Source organism: Oenanthe melanoleuca, chromosome 3 (genome assembly GCF_029582105.1).
Source record: "Oenanthe melanoleuca isolate GR-GAL-2019-014 chromosome 3, OMel1.0, whole genome shotgun sequence".
NCBI classification, from domain to species: domain Eukaryota; kingdom Metazoa; phylum Chordata; class Aves; order Passeriformes; family Muscicapidae; genus Oenanthe; species Oenanthe melanoleuca.
Window position 1 is genome coordinate 92,192,915 of NC_079336.1, and position 19,069 is coordinate 92,211,983.

The 19,069-nt window shown below is 42.1% G+C and overlaps 1 protein-coding gene across 1 annotated transcript in view; it reads right to left on the reverse strand.

Moving 5' to 3' along the window:
- SUSD4 (sushi domain containing 4) overlaps window positions 1–19,069 on the reverse strand; it is a 67,783-nt gene that overhangs the window by 17,826 nt on the left and 30,888 nt on the right. The window contains exons 2-4 of the mRNA XM_056488625.1: window positions 11,267–11,479; window positions 4,306–4,485; window positions 794–982 (exon numbers count right to left, since the gene is read on the reverse strand). Of these exons, the coding sequence (XP_056344600.1) occupies window positions 794–982; window positions 4,306–4,485; window positions 11,267–11,479 (582 nt within the window). The remainder of the gene's footprint in view (window positions 1–793; window positions 983–4,305; window positions 4,486–11,266; window positions 11,480–19,069) is intronic.

A 19,069-nucleotide genomic window follows, 5' to 3' on the forward strand; every position in this document is an offset into this window, starting at 1 on the left:
TGAAATAGAACAAAAAGTATAGTTCTTTTAGAAGAATTAAATGCAGAGGATGTATTAGGATTCTCATGACTCCCTGGGATGTTTCAGTCAAGATGTGAAGATGGAGGAGGGTATTTCATGCAGTTTTCATAATGTATGGAGCAATCCATCCGGTATCACTGTTCTAAATGTCTGGGATGCAAACACAAATGGACTAAAACACCATCCATCCCAGCTCTAGTCACAGGTTATTCCCTCTGGCTTGGAAGGATCTGCTTGTTTCACCCTGAATGGTTTTTATGTTCCTCATCAATAAGGTAGCTCAGTCGTTTTAGCTGTCAATCCTTCTTTCAGGTTAACACTACAACACTGTATTACCCTGTGGTGCTGAGTAATGACTGCAGCTGGCACAGCCCAAACCAGGAGTTTCTGTGGGGTGCTTTTTAGCTGACCATGGAAATCTGTCCCTGTGTGTAGGAGCTCTGACCATCTGCACAGGAAGGCGAGTTATGTCACTTCTTCAGTGTTTTGATCAGAAAGGCAGCAGGGAGTTCATGTTTTAAAGGCAAAGCAAGCATTAGGAGCTTTCCCTCTTGCACTTGGGACACTGTGAGAGCAAACACTGCCTGGGGAGCACTGAGAGCCAAAGGTGCAGGGAAGCACAGCAGGCTGCACACTGCAGAACCCACACAGGCTCTGCACAGCCAGCAGAAACATCACCCAGAGTGAGCCATGGCTGCAGCCCTGGGTTAAAATCACAGAGAGCATGCAGGTCTTGCAAACTGGAAAGATAAACAAACAGTAAGACATTTACCTTCCACGTCAAGGCACCTAGGTGGGCTATCTGACCAGATAAGGTTATACATGCACTCAAGGATTTCTGGCCCTTCTAGTTTATATCCAGGAAAGCACTGATAATACACCACTGTTCCTACAGGGAAGGAGGCCCCGAACTCAGATATGTTAATGTAACTATGAGGAAGAACCAATGGCCTCAGGCAACCTGCAAATTAAGAAGAGGGAAGTTTCTTTTATTATCAAGTGCTTATCTCAGTCATCTTCACACATCTCAGTTACAGTTTCTAAATTGAGGAGTGTGATATTTTTCATCCTCTCCACTATGAATGGCAAGTCTGCATGATCTCCCTCAGATATATCTGCCTCATTTTCCTGTTTCAAACCCTTTTGTTGTTTAGCCCACACGCTTTGCTAGCGTGGGCTTCACTCCCAACAAATCCAGGAAAGGTTTTCCAAAACTGACAGCATTTTGTTTAACAAACATTCACCCTTTCAGCAGATGGCAATTTCTTTTTGAGGTAGAATCTTTTATAGATAAAGATTGTCATTTATATAAACGGTGAGTTTTAGTCCTCCTCCTAAAAATGACAGGCATGTAAACCGTCTTCAATATTAAAACCACTCCTGTGACAAAGTGCACACAACTGGAAAAGATTTGCAGGCAGAATTAATGACTGAAATTCTAGTCTGAGAAAGTCTAAAGGGACATGACTCCCTAGGAGCAGTCCCATGATAAACATTGAGCGAGGTCTCAGACTAGGTTATCAAAAAGTTAAGGTACCTGTTATCATCAGAAATTGTAAATGTAATCAGAATCAGAGACTATGTTCCAGTTCTACATCTGGAATTATTCCTGAGGGATTTGTATCAGGCTGGTACTGAGCAGTGACAGTTAAATGGTCACCAACCAAATTTGGGGCAACAAAGAGCAGTGAATTAACAGATGGCATGACTTTGTTACATGCCATTCCTCATGGCCCTAGAAATGACCCTCTGGGTAATACTTGGTACTGTTTAACTTTTTAATTTGCAATTATGTGGAGAAAAGATGACTAGCAATCATGGAATGAAAAATTATATTTTAGAATTATGTGACTAATGGAAGCTGCATTATGGCAGTCCATAAATAGTTCTCTTGCCAATACTAGGAATTTGTGAAGGATGTTCATAGGACTCCCATGATTTTAAGCTAGAGGAGGAAACAGAAATCAGTCTGAGAACTTGTAAGATACTGGCATTTAAAACAGAAAGCCTCAGCAGTGTTTCAAGCAGCCATTTCCTTGCAAAGGTCTTTTGAGGGAGAGGAACAAACCCAAAAGAAAATTAAAGAAAAAGCTTAAAAGCTTTTTGCAGCATGCTGTACCACTAGAGCAACAATTCTGATAGCTGTTTAAGCAGCTGGTTGTGTCCCTGCCCAAATAAAGCTTCAAGCATCCTATCTGCTGGCTGCTGCTTCTACCCTGATCAAAAATGCCTCACACACAACACACTAATTCCTGCAAACTGAGCAGCCCATCAAGCAGAACGACATAAGCAGCCCCCAGTGGGACAGAAAGAACACAGACTGCCCAAGCAAGACCAAACTTACTCTTTTCTGAACTGTATTAGGGAAAATTTGGTCCTGCTGGCTCAGAATATTAATGATCATTATGTTCCTGGTCATGCAGAACAGAGATTTATTTGAATTTGTATGACAGCCAAGTGTTTGTGAAAATTCCTAGGTCTCCAAACAAGCCAAGCTGCTTGAAAAATTTCATTTTGACATTTTTTGGCTAAGTAACATCATTCCAGACCAGTAATTAATATTAATATCTCATGGAAACATGGAGGCTAGATTCTTATGCACTCTACAATCCTTCCCCAGAGCTCTGGCAGGAAAAAAAGGCATCTGAGCATCATAAAACTTCCCTGCCTGTTGTAATGAGAGGCATGTAGAAATGTAACTGACAGCCTACCTAGAGAAAGTAGGCAAGTGGCTTTGATCTTCCCAGTGCCTGCCATGGCAAAAAGAAAATTATAGAATTCTGCAATAACTTTATGGAATTTGGCAAAATATGGCAGGGTCTTGAATCTGAGTTTCCTATTCTCTGCCTGTCAGGTAATCACAGCAATTGGGTCTTGTGCAATTGATTTCTTAACCTTTATTACTGCTGCTTTTCTTTTGAAAAGCTGTTAATATTGACTGTTGAGTAGGAGCAATTGATTGTGTTTCACAGTATAAGCACAGTAACAGAAGTAACAAGCTAAGGGGTATTTGGGGTACTTCTGCTCACTCAGTAAATATTGTCTGCCACGAAGTTTGCACCTGTATCTTTGGCAAATACAGCATCTGCAAATCAAACTTTTAAGCATTCATCTCTCCCTACTGCAAGAGCCTAAATTTACCTAAATTAGATGTGAGGTGCATCCCCACAGAAAGGGGCTGTACACTTCATACTGCCACAGGTGATGCCATCTCTGATAAGAAACCCCAAAACTGGCATCCTCTTTGCCATGGTTTTGCAAAACCTCCCCTTTGCTGTGAGGCCAGATAAAAATGCTGAGCTAGCCTGGTAATATGCCTGAGTTTCTGCCACAGTCAAAGGCAAGATCTTGGGGGACAGTCTGATGCACTATTGCTCCTTCCAAGTGTCCCAGCTCCCATGCCTGCCTGCCCTGACTCTGCAAATTGATGTGACAGTGTAATTCAGTGCCTGCAGAGAAATGTTAGCTCTAGGAGGCGACAGATGGGTTTGAGGAAAGTTGGGATTAGCCCAGTCTGCTCCTCTGTTAAAATCTCTGGCTGCTGTTCAGTGGGCCAAGCTTGTTACCAAGACGTGAGCTGGTTAAAACAGAGTCAGTGGTACTCAGATGTGCTTATTAGAAATGTGAAGGGAAAGGGAGCCCAGGGTTATTGAACTTCCATTCACTAAAGCTGGCTTACCCCCAGCCATTTCTCACAGTCTAAGCTGAGCTGGGATCCCATGCTGTTGATGTTTCTAGTTCTACGGCTAATGGCTTTTCTGGCCAAAATCATCCCTGAGCACACCTTGAATTTTCAGTCAGTTTAATGGACTGTGAATCTAATCAACAGCTCTGCTGAAAACTCTGACAGAACAGGCTCCAGCTTCTCTCCTCTACCCCTGCCTTCTGCACAAGGTAAAGGAAGATAGAGTGCAGTTAGAAGCTTAAATTTTCCCACAAATTAATTGGTGAAAAAATGCAAGATACCTATCAGGACTTCTGACTGATTACCTTGGTTGTTTTTTACTTTTTGATGCAGTGTATCTGTGTCAGAGTTGAGCTTTGCAAACAAAAAAGCAGTATTTATAGGAGTATTATAAGCATGGGAATGTTCAAGAAGCAACATCTTTCCTGCAGCGAGCAAAGGGGAAGAGAAATCAAAAAAATCTTAGCAGCAGCACTACTCAAACACTGCACTGTGGAGCTTATCAGATCACTGACATTCTTACAACCGTAGGAAAAAAATATTGGCAAACTATCACAAGATGCATGAGCTATAAAACAGGATGTGCTGGAGTACTAAACCTTGACATATGGGTAGATTATCCCATGTTCCATCGTCTTGACATATGGAAACCATGTTGTCTAAGTCAGGGTAACGGATCTGGAATCCTTCATGACAGCTGATTATTAACTTATCGCCAGTCCTGTAAGTCTTGTTATGAACCTCTGCATCTTCAACATGTGGAACAAGGCAATCTGTGACTTCATGAGAAAAAGAAATAGTAACTTCATTAAAAAAACATGGCTAGCTATTCAGTAATCAAGCTCTAAAACAGAAGTTAGCAATCTATATAAGTTTGCTTAAACTGTTTGGAAAATACATGCATTTCAGTGAAAGTGCCCTTTCCCTAGTAAACCACAATTTTACAAAGTCTATAACATGGCAGGAGAAGCTGAGGTGCTGCAATAATGGATCATTCCCTCAGCCTTTTAAAAACCAACAAAGTTAGGAGGCTTTAGGGAGACTGCGGTTAATTCTGGCCCTCCATCATGTGTGCAAATTACACCCCAAATTCAAGGTTCCATGAGAAGGCAGACTCTGACAGCACTAAGGACAGGATGAAAGAAAAGATAAAATACAGATATGGCACGAGGAACACAGAAAAGCTGCAGTTTTAGCAGAGAGACAGATGAAAATCAGGTACATTAACCAGAGTTTACCCAGCTCCATTCCACAGAGTTCATTATGAGAATGCCTTCAGTTTAATCTCCTTGATTGTGTTTTAAACCAGATGGTTTTGTGTGCCTGCATTCATATGCCTTTAGAGGACATGATTTTTAGGGTCCTGAGCAGCATCTTGAGTGCTTGTAGAAGACTTTAAAGAAGTGAAGTGATATACAGGGATGGGATCTAGTACCTGTCTGAGACACTGTGCATCAGTCACATATCTCACTCTGGGTACCAGTGCCAAAGACACCAAAATACAGCATGAAACTCAGAACACTGAAAGATGTAGAAAGTGGACACAGGGGAAAAATCCCCTAGTAATACTGAATAATTGAGAAACAAGCCAAGAGGGTATGAGGGAATAGTCTGGGTGACTCAAAGTTCATCCTCATCACAAAGGCAAAGTGAGATGAAACAGAAGACGGGGAAAGATTAAATATGGGGAGGGAAATTTTGTTTGTCTGCCAGCAGTGAATCCATGACAGAGCTGGTAATAAAAGTTTCAAGGCATCCAAACCCAAGAAGTATTTCAAACAGAAGAAAGACAGAAAAAATATTGTAAGCCTGTGTTATGCTGTTTTATTCCCCCAACACTTCTACCATGAGAGACAGTTATATTAATTTAGGAATACTGTATTTATCAAGAAAAAAAATCCCTTGATACTTGCATAGAAGAGAAAGTTTCTTCCATTTTCATGGGTAATTCTTTCTAAAGAGGAAGAGGCAAAGCTAAATTTGCATTTAGGAATTAATTGTTAGTATGCACTAAGCAAAGTGATAGTGATAGCTTGTTTGTTTAAAAGCACAAGCAGAAGGAAGATAAACTGTCATTCAGCACAGCACTCACAAACTACTAAGGGCAAATGTATTGCATAATGTTTTTATTTAGTTAGGCAAACTAGGGGGTGTCTGAGACTCCATCACTAAATTTTACTAACCTGAAGGGGGACAGTGTTGCTTCTCCCCCTTAAAACACACTTTGTACCTTCCCATCCCAGGGATGATGTTTCTAAAATACACTTTACTTAGCTATCTTTTTGGTATGGGCCTGAGCACACCATTAGTTTAAAATTCTTCCATTTCTCTTCTTACTTTTTAGCTTCTTGGCAGCTGCTGCAGGTGGCTCCTGCTGCTGGTAGCAGGAAGGGCTGGCAGCCTGCCAGGCAGGCTGAGAAACTGCAGCAAGAAGTTTTCTTAGAGTTTATTCATTTATAAGTGAGGATCCATGCCCTAACTGGAGGTTGCAAAGTACACCAGCGAGGGTGCAGACATTACTTTCAAAGATGGAACAGTTCTGTCTCTCTCTGTAAAGCTGATCAGCAGAGAAGACAGCAGGCATCTTAAGGCATCAGGATGCCCCAGGAGAAATGCCTTACACTAAGCCATAGATGCTGTCCTGGGCACCCCACGAGGATGGGATGAGAGAGATGGAGAACCTGCTTGGCAGCCACACAGCAGGAGGCTGGAGATGGACGGCAGAAGATAACGTCAGCGAACAGCTCCTCTCTTGCTACAACATCTTTCTGTTGCTATACAAACAAAGGAGGTGTGTGTACACACAGCCCAGTAACACATGAGATTTCACTTTCAAATGGGGGAAATTGATTCTGTAACAATGAGCTATCACAGTGACCCCATTCCCATTATTCCAAGGAGCAGCTGTAGATGGGATGATTTTAACTGGGTAGATGTTGGCAGAGAACAGTGATAAGTTGTTCACTGCAGATCTCCACCTGCCACATCCTGGCTGACTTTGATAACAGGCTTATTACAAGCCCCAGCTCAATGCCAGACCAATGGACCACAATATTACAGCTCTTTTTCCTGATGCCTTGCAAGCAAATGCTTTCCCACTGGCTGAATTCACATTGTTTAGCACTTAGTCAGGCATAAACTGCAGTAGCCACCTCTCCACAAACAACTGGATTAGCTGGCACCAGTTCTGCTTGGAAAAGCTAGAAGGAAGTGTCTGAATTTTAAAATGTCCTGTCCTAGAAAATAAACTACTTTATTCTAAGTCCTTCTCAGTAAATCTGTGGAAGCTGCTAAACCATTTAAGGGAATATACAGTCTTTAACCAGCCTCGAACAGCAAAGGCTACGACTTACACTCCTTCCTGGCAGTTTTACATGATCTGCTTGTATCTCCTGAGTGAGTATTAAAATGGGCCAGCCAAAAGGACACATTTCTTATCTTGCAGGGGCAGAAAGAAGTGGGGTAGAGGCAGCCCTTACCATCCAAAAATGGTCCCTGGCCCATGCTAATCCAAGAAGGTGATTGTAGGATTTACTTGGGAGTACTGCTGGATCTTGGCCAAAACCTTTCCAACACTGTAAGAGTGTCTACAATTGAAGAACAGTGTCCCAATTCCTGCTCTGGTATTATTTTGTTTACTATCTATGTGTAAATTCAAATGCAGAGGTCTGGTGCACTGTGTATCTCACTGTGGACCAGTCTCTGAATTAGCCTTGACTACATCCAGCCACACTACTGGCAGGCTGGAACAGAGAGAAACAGAGAGGGAGGATGAAAGGAATATCATGAAGAATTGGTTTGATGCAGGGACAGCTCATCTACACCCAGTGCTCTTAAAAGTAAACATTTAAGAGCAATATTGCCTCTTGGTTTTTTTTCACTAGTGTTAAACCCACAGTGCTGTGTTATTAGGATTGTTCTGTGTATGGCACACACAGTATTTTAGTGCATATTAAATAACACTTTCTCTTTATTGTCTTTGCTTGTATTACAACAATGCAGAGAGACTTTGCCTAAGATCTGTGGCCATTGAGCTGTGACCTGGTTACAAATAACACAGAGTGCTCATAACCAGGCTTAAGAATCAGCAAACACTGGGCAAGACAGATAAGAGATGGGGATATAAAAATATTTCTGTCATCTCACAGACTCAGGGACAAAAGCAAAGCAAATGGAGGGCTAAATGCCCTACAGGAAAGCTGTAGCCAAACCATATACTAGTCCACTACTTTCACTGCAGGTTTATCATCCCTGCCAGTGGGAGAATGAGGCACTGAGAACATCTCCAAGGTGTATGCCTGAAGAAGCACAGGGAGAAGAGGGCACAGCTCCTTGCTTCATTTGCCATCTCCATTCAGACTGTAAATTTAGATTCAATCTCATAGGAAAGAGCTAGCATTTGTTCCAACTAGGGCAACAGCCTTAGCAGCCACATTATCACAGTGGGAGAAGATTAGATTAAAGTGTGAACAACATGACATACTGCTCTTAAACAGTAAATACAAAATTCCTACCTCAGAGGTTTGGTATTTATGTGCATAACTGTATTAGAGCTGATGAAAGGTACAGTCACAACATGCTGTAGATCAACATAAGAACATAACTCTAAGCATACAGATTTTTGACAGAATATTTATTGGGCACCAAGTCAAGCAACTTCATTCTTGTCCTGACACTTAAAATCTCCTGCCTCTTAACAAGAAATGACAGACCTATAAAATCAAATTGATTGGGTGAAGAGCTCCAGGCAAACGTATTAGTTCTAAAATCAATTACATTCTGAAACAGGTTGCTTTGCTTCCTTTGGTAAATAGCATCCATTTGTGATTAGAGATTGTCCTAGTAAACACATAACAACAATTAAACGTACATAACATACAGACATAAAATTATCTTTCACTGAATCCAAACTCCTGAGAATAAATGAACTCCAAAGTAGGGAGTGTTTTTACTGCTCAAGCTCAGCTGGCACTGCCTGACATTTATATATGCTGGGATGAGAGGCGTGTAGAGCATATCACAGCCCACAGAGCAGCCAGCCCCTGCTGTAAATGGGAAATGCTGCATAAAGTTGATTTCACCTTGTGATAGGTAATGATGAATGGGAAAACATTAGGTTCTCCCTTCTCCAGCAGCTGCTAGAAATTTCAAATTTCTTTCTATATATCATTACAGAATTTCTGCAGTGAAGTCTTTTATGTATGTCATTAGATTGCTGAGTATCACAAACCCTGTTGTAATTCTCTCTTAACTGGTCTCCAGATGTGCCACGTCCCTACACTGCCCACCTCCCCACCATGGCCCTCTCTCAACATTCTGCTCCCAGTGTGCAAAAGGATCAGTCTAAAAAATCACTTTTTTAATGCTAAAAAATGCTTAGGTCTCATGGACTGCCACAGAGCCTTTGCTTAGTATTTCTTCTGAATCAGTGGTGCTATCCTGCATTGGAAAGAAGAATTAATGCCGTAATCTAATACCTGAGGTATTATTATAATGTTAATCAGGGAAGTACTTAAGCACTTGCTTCACTAAATCCTAAATCAGGGTCCTACTCTTTGTCCAAATAATAAGAAGCATTTTTGCATCTGCCTAATTTTGAGCACAGAACTTTAACAGGACTAATCACATAATTACAGTTATGCTCCAGCTTAAGTGCTTTGCTTGATCAGAGCATTGGCTAGCAATCTTTTTTACGCATTCTGTACTGGAAAGTAATTATTATCTCTAAAGCAACTGTTGTCACATCATCCATCACATTCTCATCTTCCAATTTTTTTGTTTTTTGAAAACACCTGGCCCAAGTGTTGATCACACTGACATCAGTGGCAGTTTTGTTGTTGATGGTATTGTGATCAGAAACTTCCTCCACAGATTTATATTAGGCAGGAAGACCTGGGAAGAGGTTTGAATATTTAATAAAACACATTAATGCTTATTTTAACAACTGCAGTGGATGATACAGGCAACATTTCAAAGATGCACATCAACATTCCAAGCTCCCTGCTGTGCTTAAGGAAACAGAATTTCCAAGCATTAAAGCTTTTTCTGGTAGTTCCAATAGCTAGTTTAGAAAGAGGCTGCTGTCACTCTATATGTATTTTTTCTTAAATAACCATGAGATGAGAGACAAGGTCATTTATGAAAAGTGGCTGTCACAGAAGAGGGCACGATTTTCATACACTGTTATTTTTAAAGGCATCAGGTTGTTTCTTTGAAGCTGACCCATGTGGCCACATGATGAGGTGCTATTGGCACCCCTTTGCCTTTATTTCTAGACATCAGCTGTCACCCCATGGGACAGCTCACTGCTCTCATGGCTCTGTAGCCCATGGCCTCACACATGTCCAGGAGAACATATTTTACCAAAATTTCTCCTGCCAACAGGCCAGCTGCCTGAAAGCCCATGCACTCCTTACGAGCTGCCCCTGGCTACTCTCTCCAATATCTCCTGCACCACTTCCACACTGGCCACTGTTTAGGGTTGTTCCCTTCACATGCACCTCCTGAGCTTGTTCTTCCCAGGCCCTGCTTGTCCCTGTGGTAGCACATCCCTGTCCTGGCACAGGATTCTCACACCCATGTCCCCAGGAGCACAAACAAGTCCCTGCAGTTTTTATAAAGGCTAAGTGATGTATGACCCTATGCAGAGTAAGTGTTTCAGTGAGCCACATAAGTCTTCAACTACCTCTGAATAAAGTCCATGTATTTATTTGATTTTAAATGGTGAAAGGTAACCTGAAGTAGAATATATCTGGCTCCAGCATGAAGACAATGAGGCAATGGCTAATGTCTTCAGTGGAGAAGTCAGAACACTAAAATGTTTTAACTAACACTTCTCATGTCTGTTGACTTTAATAGATCTGTTGACCAAAAATAAATCAACAACATGGACAGGTTATATCTTTAATATACTTGTTGAAATAAATAATTTGTGCTGCTTGGTTGTACTTTGGCCAAAATTTACAGTTATGAAATGCACATTGATCCTGCCTCTAAGACCTAGAGGTCTTATTTAGGATGTAACATCCTAAGTATTTAAAACCAAATACAATTTCAAATATACAATAAAAATAAATTGGTTTATGCCATGAATCATCTCAGAGTAAACTTCTACTCTGACTTTAAACTGTTGCAGTCTATGTGTATCATAAAATACTATTGTTTAAAATTCCTGATTAGCAGGAGTAATAGCACTGGAAATTGATTGTATTTTCCTAGTAAAATATTGCAGAAAGGAATATTAAGTGGGCAGCTTCAATAAATAGTTACAGTTAACTTACAATGGAGGTTTTTCCTCTCTGAATCGATTTGTAACTACTTAAAAGGGGAGGTTAAATTCTGTTTTCACATTTCTTTATGTCCCTTTCAACCCACACAGCCTCTCATGGTACAGATTTCACTGACAAACGAGGATCATGGATGGAAAATTGAAGTATGCATCCAATAAGACACAGTGAAATGGACACCAGCCTGTTGTGTTTTGCCCAGAGACACACAGACCTGGCACATGGACAAGGGAGAAGAACTGACTGGGGAACAGCTTGAAGAAAACTGACTTACCTTCTTGTAGGCACACAGGTTTCTCAGCGGGTTTCCAGCTCAGGGAGCCATTGAAGTGTCTCACACAGAGTTTTTTGGAAGTGCCATTGAGCCTGTATCCCTCCTGGCAGTGGAAGCGGACCACCACGCTCTCAAAGAAGACGCCGGCGCTGGGCGTCCTGTAGCCGTGCTCAGGAGCTCCAGGATCAGCACACGCCTGCAGCTCATCAAACCCTGGGACAGACAAACATACAGTCCAGCCGTGCCCAGTTGCCCCTCATGCTTTTTCTGTCTCTATCCATTATCTCCACGAGGACCCTGCACCTTCCATACTGGCAGTACCTGGGTACCAGGTACTCCAGAGCTGGGACAGGACCCACCCCCAGCTACAGCTGAAATGCTCAGGTGGCAGAAGTGTCTCTTCTTGCACTACTGGGGAGGCAAAAGTCAACCACACTCCTCGGGAGCTGCCCTGGATAAAAATAAAGCACTTGACCCAGCCCACCAGTGGGGATTGCTCAGTAATGTATCTGTAATTACTTCTGGGGACTGTGGGATTTTGGAGGTCTCGTGCAGTCACTGGTAAGAATAATAATGTGTCAGAAGCAGAGAGGGAGAGGAAATAAAGGGGCATGAAAGTTAACTGCCATCCAAAGACACAGTAATTGAAATAGGAGAACTGCTAAGTGCAGGGAGATTTTGAGATGGGAGGGAGGTCTGCCAGGGGAAAGGGACACTGTGACACTGGGTGAATATGACCCCCACTCCCTTATCCCTTTGGCTTGGTGGCCCTACCACACTTTCCAAACACTGTTACAGGAGTGCTGTATTACTTCATTGACACCAGGAGGGTGTTTGTAAAGTCCTTTACCTGTCCAAAATTGACTGTAAAATAGCAAACTGAACCCCAACAGTTGCAATCAATAAATGTGACTGTTTATCATTTTATCAAACTCATTTCAATGCCATTTGCATAAGTGGAAGCTTTTTTTACTGCAAAGCAGCAAAGGTTTAGTGCAGCACTGAACAAGGGCTGCATACAGAAAGAGAAAATGGCTTTGGAACAGGAACAGCAGGGGGGCAATTAATGCCGGCGGGAGGGATGCCTGGAAAATGTGAAAATCATTGCATGGTAGTTTTAATGTTTTGATTTTAAAAGAATAGTATCAGAGAGCCTCAGCTACTTCCTGCATGATAAGAATGAGGTGCCTCCACGGTGCAGTCAGAGAGAAGGAAGATATTACAGTAAAGGACTTTCTGAAATAAATCTCCGTTTCCCGAGGCTAAATCATTCCCTCTGCCAAGGGCTCGTTGTGATGCTGTGGCAGCCAAATGGAGAGCACTGGAGGTGATGAAGAGCTCTTGCATTCCAGCACTGAATGTCTCTGCTCAGTCCCCTGGCTGACAGCTGCTAGTGCAGGAGCAGGAGATCCACACCAAGGCACAGTGTCCTGTGCTCATCACTGCTCCTGTGAGCAGGCAGGGCACACGGGGGGGTCACCAGGGCATCCCTGATTTCCAGGTCCTGCACTGAACTCCCCAACCAGGCTACAATTCCCACGAGGTGACATGATGGACAGAGCCCAGCTGGAATTCCATGACCAGCAGCCAGCCTGTGCCCCTCTGCAGTGCTCCAACACCCCTGGACCTCCCTTCTCCACTTCCCCAGCACCTCCTCTCCTGGCTGAAACAGCACAAGGGCAGCAGAGCAGCTGCTCCTGTGCAGCTTCTCCACCCAGCACAGTTCATCCTGGGAACTGGAGGGTCAGTGCAGTGACCAAGTCAAACACATCCCTGAATTCCCCCCACGCCTGCTCATCCACCACACAGCCCAAGTCTTGCAGTGCAAACCACCCCAGACTCTGTCATTTGCCAATGGGATGAACAAGGAGAAGCACAGTCATTATGACCACGGGACTACACGCTGTAGGCAATACTTATTAGCAGAGAAAGGCTGTCCATTTTTACTGGAGATTAAAAAGAAGCTTCTTATGCTTCAGACAGCAAGCCCACATCCTTTAATAATGTCAGCGAAGATCTTAATTATTTCCCATTAAACCAAGGGATAACATGACATTTAGATCAATTTTGTTACTTCAGTAATCTCAGAATTTGCAGTCAGGCAAGGAATATTATAACCACCTTGAGATATGTGTCCTTTCTGACTAGCTACATCAGGGAAAAGTACACTACTGCCTACTGCCTGGTAGTACACTACTGCCTACTACTTTGCCTCTGCAACCACACAGGAAAAGGAAAGGTGCTGAGGTCACACACAGTTTGCCTGGTAAAGAAAAAAAAATGAGGCAAACTCATTTCTCAGTTTTCATTAAGTCAAATATGCAAAGTTAGAGATTTTGTGCTGGTCAGCAGAAAACCAGACATGGAAGGCAAGAATGTTTTCTTCCCTGGTGCAGGCTAATTCCATGACCCTACTGCCACTTTTCTGGTGACCCTCCACAAGCAAAGTTTTCCATTGCTCCTAGGGATCCTTTTGCAGGGTGTTGGTGTCTCAGGTTCTTTTCCTCCAGTGCAGCTAGTGAGCAGACAAATCCATCCCCAAGGGGAATTCCCAAGTAGAAGCTGGAACACGAGTGGAAAATGGGATTAGGCACCCTCTAGTTTCTGCAGAGCCAGTGGCCAGCTGATACTCAGCTACTGCATAAGGGATGACACATGGACTAGGCACAGGATCAGCCTCAGGGAAGAGCCAGTTAGGCAGACTGCCCACACAACATGGAACCATCTCATGCTGAAGCCATGAAGGCAAAGCAAACAAAACCCTAAACCCTTTTTTGGTCCATAAATAGCAACAGTAGACAAATCAAAATCCATCTGGAATCAGTGGAAGAAGCCAAGCTTCTTTATGAAGGTGTGGATGATCCAGGCAGAAAGCAGGGAAGCCAGGGCTGGGTTTGGCTGGAAGGAGGAAGGATAGGTGTGAGGAAGGTGTGGAGAGGCTGCCCCTGTGCAGCTGAGATCTCCAGGGCACAGCAGGCACTGCAGGTGCTCAAAGGGACAATTGACACCACCCAGAGAAGCCAGGAACTGATCTGATTTTCACCAGGGCTGCTCCTCTCTTGCACAAGAGCTGTCCTGATGTTTCATTCAGCTTTTTTAGTCCATCAGTCTTTTTCAATTTAAGTATAAAATTTTATTCAAGAACATTAGTGCTCAAACATCTCTGAGAATTGCCATCTTCCTGTTCTTCTTAATGATAGCAAACTTGGACCCTTTACATAATAACCCTTTCCATGTAATTTCATCTGGTTAAGCTCCACCCTATCAAAAATTTGTAAATGCATGTCTTCAATGAGATACATCTTGGTACTTTTTTTTCCTCACAATCTTTGTTTTCTTTTCTTTTTCAAAACTATGAATTTAAGAGCAGCTACTCCAAGCTGTGATACAGTAACTTTCTAGTGGTAGGAGTAATCCTACATTAATGGATGAGATGCTATAGACATCTTATGCTCTGATCCCTTTAGAACCTGATGAAAAAAGCCAAAAAACTTCTCAGCCAGAGCCACAATATAAGTCCTTGGGAAAAAAAAGCCAATCTTTTGGCTATAATAAAAAGCTCTTATCCTTCAGGAAAAAAGGTGTACCTAATAAGATAAAAAGCAACTTAAAACTACAGTGTTTCTTGACAAACCCTTCAATGAGTCACTGGGGAAAAGAAGATTACTGGACTTTTTCTCATGGTTAAAAGGAGGGAAGGGGAAATCACCATCACCACCTACTAATAAAAATTATACAACACACCTGTTAAATAAAGTAGTAAACTTTCATGTTACCTATACAGTAAAAATTTAGTGAGGCCAGCAGCCATCATAATCAATACTACATCATTAGCAGCAACTTTATGGGATGCTATGGAATGACTTTAAATCCCTGAAGTAAAGACTACACAATTACTGCTGGAACTGACTATTTCAGTCATCAAAATAGGTTAATATTTGGTCCAAACTGCAGACTTTCTGTATCACAGTATCTTTAAGGGATACTGTGTAAAATATGGACAATAATGTCTTTTTGGCAAGGTTAATTAAGCACATAAGGTCATCATCACCAACAAAGCATGCAGTTGATACAAAGTGTATTTTGGGTTTGGTATTTTCCAATTTATCACATTTCTACTGTTGGGCCAAACAGAAAATAGCAATGCTCTTAATTTGGATAACCCTCAAGCAGATTATATGGGAGCTTACTTTACCTAAATTGCTTGCAATTGTCAGTCAGGTAAAATAATGTAAAATTAATGGTAAGATTGAAAAATAAGCAATGCCCTCCTTGGGGTATAAAATGAACTATTGGAAATAACTTGATCAGATTTCTCCTAGAATTCTGCATTGTACATTCTCAAACATAAAATGATTCATTTCATCCCCCATGAAAAGCCTGAAATGTTGGACTCCAGGGGAAAATTACATATGTGAGATGACAAGAAATCATGATAGCCACAACTGAGCTTCAGACATGCCTAAAAAAAGGCAGGAGGAAGAATCCCTCAGTTCATCCCATATATCTGTTTTTCTGTTTCTTTTTCTCAGTTTCATGTTTTGTTTTCCTTGTTTCCCTCTTCCCTCCCTCCATATCTTACAGCTCCTTGTAAATTCATGGTGCTGGCAAGGTGATTTCTAATCTAGATTTGATGGACTTCTTTGCCTCTAGAGCTGCTATAAAACATTTCACTGACACACTGATGATGCATGTGAGCTCAGAACTGGCTGCACTCACTCTTAAACAGAGGCATCACTCTCATTTCATACACCCAGTGAATGAGAAGTGACATGTAATGTGCAATAATATTCAAGATAGTATTTTCAGTGTTAGTCTTCAGCAGGATGGAGAATGGGCTTCTTGTGCATCAGCACCTGCCTTTGGGTTCACTAAATCTGTCTCCACCAGAAGCAGAGGGAGGCAGAGGCTTCACAGGCTGTGGCAGGACCAGATTGCCTGCATGCACATTTTAGGAGTCTGTAAACACTGCAGGAGCAGGTTATCTCAGGCCAGCTCTCACTCAAAAGCCATTCTGGGACTAAAACAAAAGGGCCACGAGTGCAAGCATGCCAAGGGCTTGCTGTCTTGTACAAAGGAAAAGTTGTTTTCATCCCTTTAGGAGTTTCTGCCCAGTTCCTGTGAAAGCCATGCAGGCACAGAGCTCTGTGCCTCTGGCTGTTTATGCCTCCTTGCTGTTGATGATGTTAATTGAACTATCCATGTACCCCAGGAGCGAGAAAAGGAAGGATGTGCTTCGATTAGCATCTAGAAGTGAAATTTAATTACAAAGCTATGATTTCATTAGCGAAATGCCTCCTAAAATCCAAACTCTCCTTAATCCCTGAAGGGTCACTAGCACTTAAGCTTCCCTGAGACTCCAGCAGCTTTGTAAAACCCTGCCCTGTTTAAGATGTGAATCACAGCCTGCCTTGCTCTCCTTGCAGAGCACGCTCCCAGCTCCCAGCAGGGCTGGATATCCCTCCTCACACCCAGGGCAGCCTAACAAGCCACTGGAAGTACCTGAGAAGTTCAAATTACTTTGTAGGAGAAACAGAAGAACAAAAAAACCTCCAAGGGCAGGTATTATGCTTAAGTCACAAGCTGATATACCAAATCAAGAACACCATTAAGCTTCTTTATCCCTCTTATAACACAAGAGCATCATAGCAGAAAAAAGAAAATCAGTGTGTAATGCATCTCATAAGCACCAAACTGACCCACCTGCAGTAAAAATGAACATGCAAGTCCTCCATGAAGGGCAGAGACTCCAAGAGAGGCAATTGGTCATTCAAAAGGCTGAAAGGTTGACTCATTTGCAATTCCTCACTTTTCTGATCTTTCAAGTTCTCCCACAACTCCCCTCCCATCTGTGTTCTCTATCCTCCTTCACCACAGCCCACCATCAGCCAGCCCATCACCTGCCCTTGCACTCTCCTCAAATCCTGCTGTGCTCCCAAATCCTGCTGTGCTCCCAAATCCTGCTGTGCTCCCAAATCCTGCTCAGCACCTCCCTTCTCCTCCTCTCAGTGAGCCCTGGGGAAGGGGCAGTCACTCAGAGATGCTCCTCAGGGTGATGATCAGCTCAACCTTGAAATCCCTACTCAGGTATGACAAGTCCCTGGGCATTTCTGTGCTAAAACAAGCTGGCATCTCCCTGGAAAGCCCAAGAATTGCTGCTCCCTCCAGAGTGGGTACAGGGGAAGGAAAGTGAGGAGCCACAAGCAGGATAAAGCATCCTCAGAGGACAAAATGGGTTTTCTAGGAACCACCCAGGAACTGCTACTGCCTGGGAATACCACCAGGGAGAAAGAAGCACAAGCTGCAGTGTCAGCAGGGCAGGTTCCTGGGCCCTGCATGGCTGGCTGCAGATGTAATAGCAGCATCTTTATTTCAGGGGTCATGCCTCCAATTCCCATTAACGCTCACAGCTGACAGCACAGCCTGGCCAGTGCATACAGCACACTACAAGCTGAATTTCCTACCCATGGACACCATCACCAGTTTTAATTTTGGATGTGAACCTTGATGCAGGATTCTTTTATTGCCTTGACATTAGGCTAATACAGGAGGAAAAAACACAACAAATTTCTGGAGAAGGAAGGCAGTTCAGAATACAATCAGCAAAGCACTCCAGTAAACCCACAGCAAACTAAAAAGATTCATTTGTTTCTTCTGGAAAAAGAGTTTCTTCTAATTACCATCTTAAACAGCACAGGCCTATCCCTTTAATCACAACTTCTCACAATTAATATAGCTATGTCATCTTTGTAAATAATCCATTTCATTTATAATGCAAGAAGCACTTGTTACTCCCAGGCTTTTGTAATCCAACAAGTCTGACTGCATAATTTATGAACCCTTATGAAATGTCATATGCTGCTCTGTGATCCCCTGAACTTGCCATCACTTAAATGAAAAACAAAAGACAGAAAGCAAATTTGCTGCTGGTTCTGCTGACAGAACTCACTTCTGTGTTTTTGTTGCAGAAAGTTACCATGGCTCTCCTGGGATATGATTCAGGGTGAATAAAAGCCAATTTGCCACACAATAAATCCCACAACCTCATCCCAGCTCCTAAATTTTTAAACTGGATATTTATTTTTCCAACAAAGCCCTTGAAAATTATTCAGCTGGTACTCTGAGGTCTAGACTGGGGTGAGCTCAAATCAAGTATTAGGCAGAAATAATCAAAACCTGAAGACAAAGTTTGGTCAGCTTTCTGCAAATAGAAGGTGAATATTTTCTGAATCTCCATTTATTCAGCTAGTTCAGTTTAATGACTAATTCTATTCAAGCTGCAAACTCAATCAGAAATTTTAAAAAGTGTAAGAACAGAGAGGTTTTTTCCTATTCTGTGAAAAAGAAGCATGTGAGAATAAATGACTTCTTTAATTTCCAATAATATTTCATGTTTCTAAGTTAATTTAAAATACAAAATGTGCTTAGATAAGCTTTTCTGTGTGCATATTTATTATCCTTAAGGTAATTTAGACTACTTTAAAATGGTTCTTCTTGGAATTGGTAGTTCCACATTTCTTATCAGAACCTTGAACATCTATGAATTCTAATTTTTATTTTATTCATTCTAGTTTCTATTTAATTTACTTATTCTAATCTCTATCTATAAAAAACTCTAAATGTGGTTTGACAAGGATGACTGATTTTTGAAACAACCCAGTTTTAAAAAATAATCAAGCACCACCTTTTACCATAATAAAAACAAGAATGCAGTAAATGCAGGCTAAGCTCTCTATATGCTTCAGTAAATGGGCAAATACCTAGCACATCCTCCTATTCATTCTGCTGATAAGGCACTGTAAT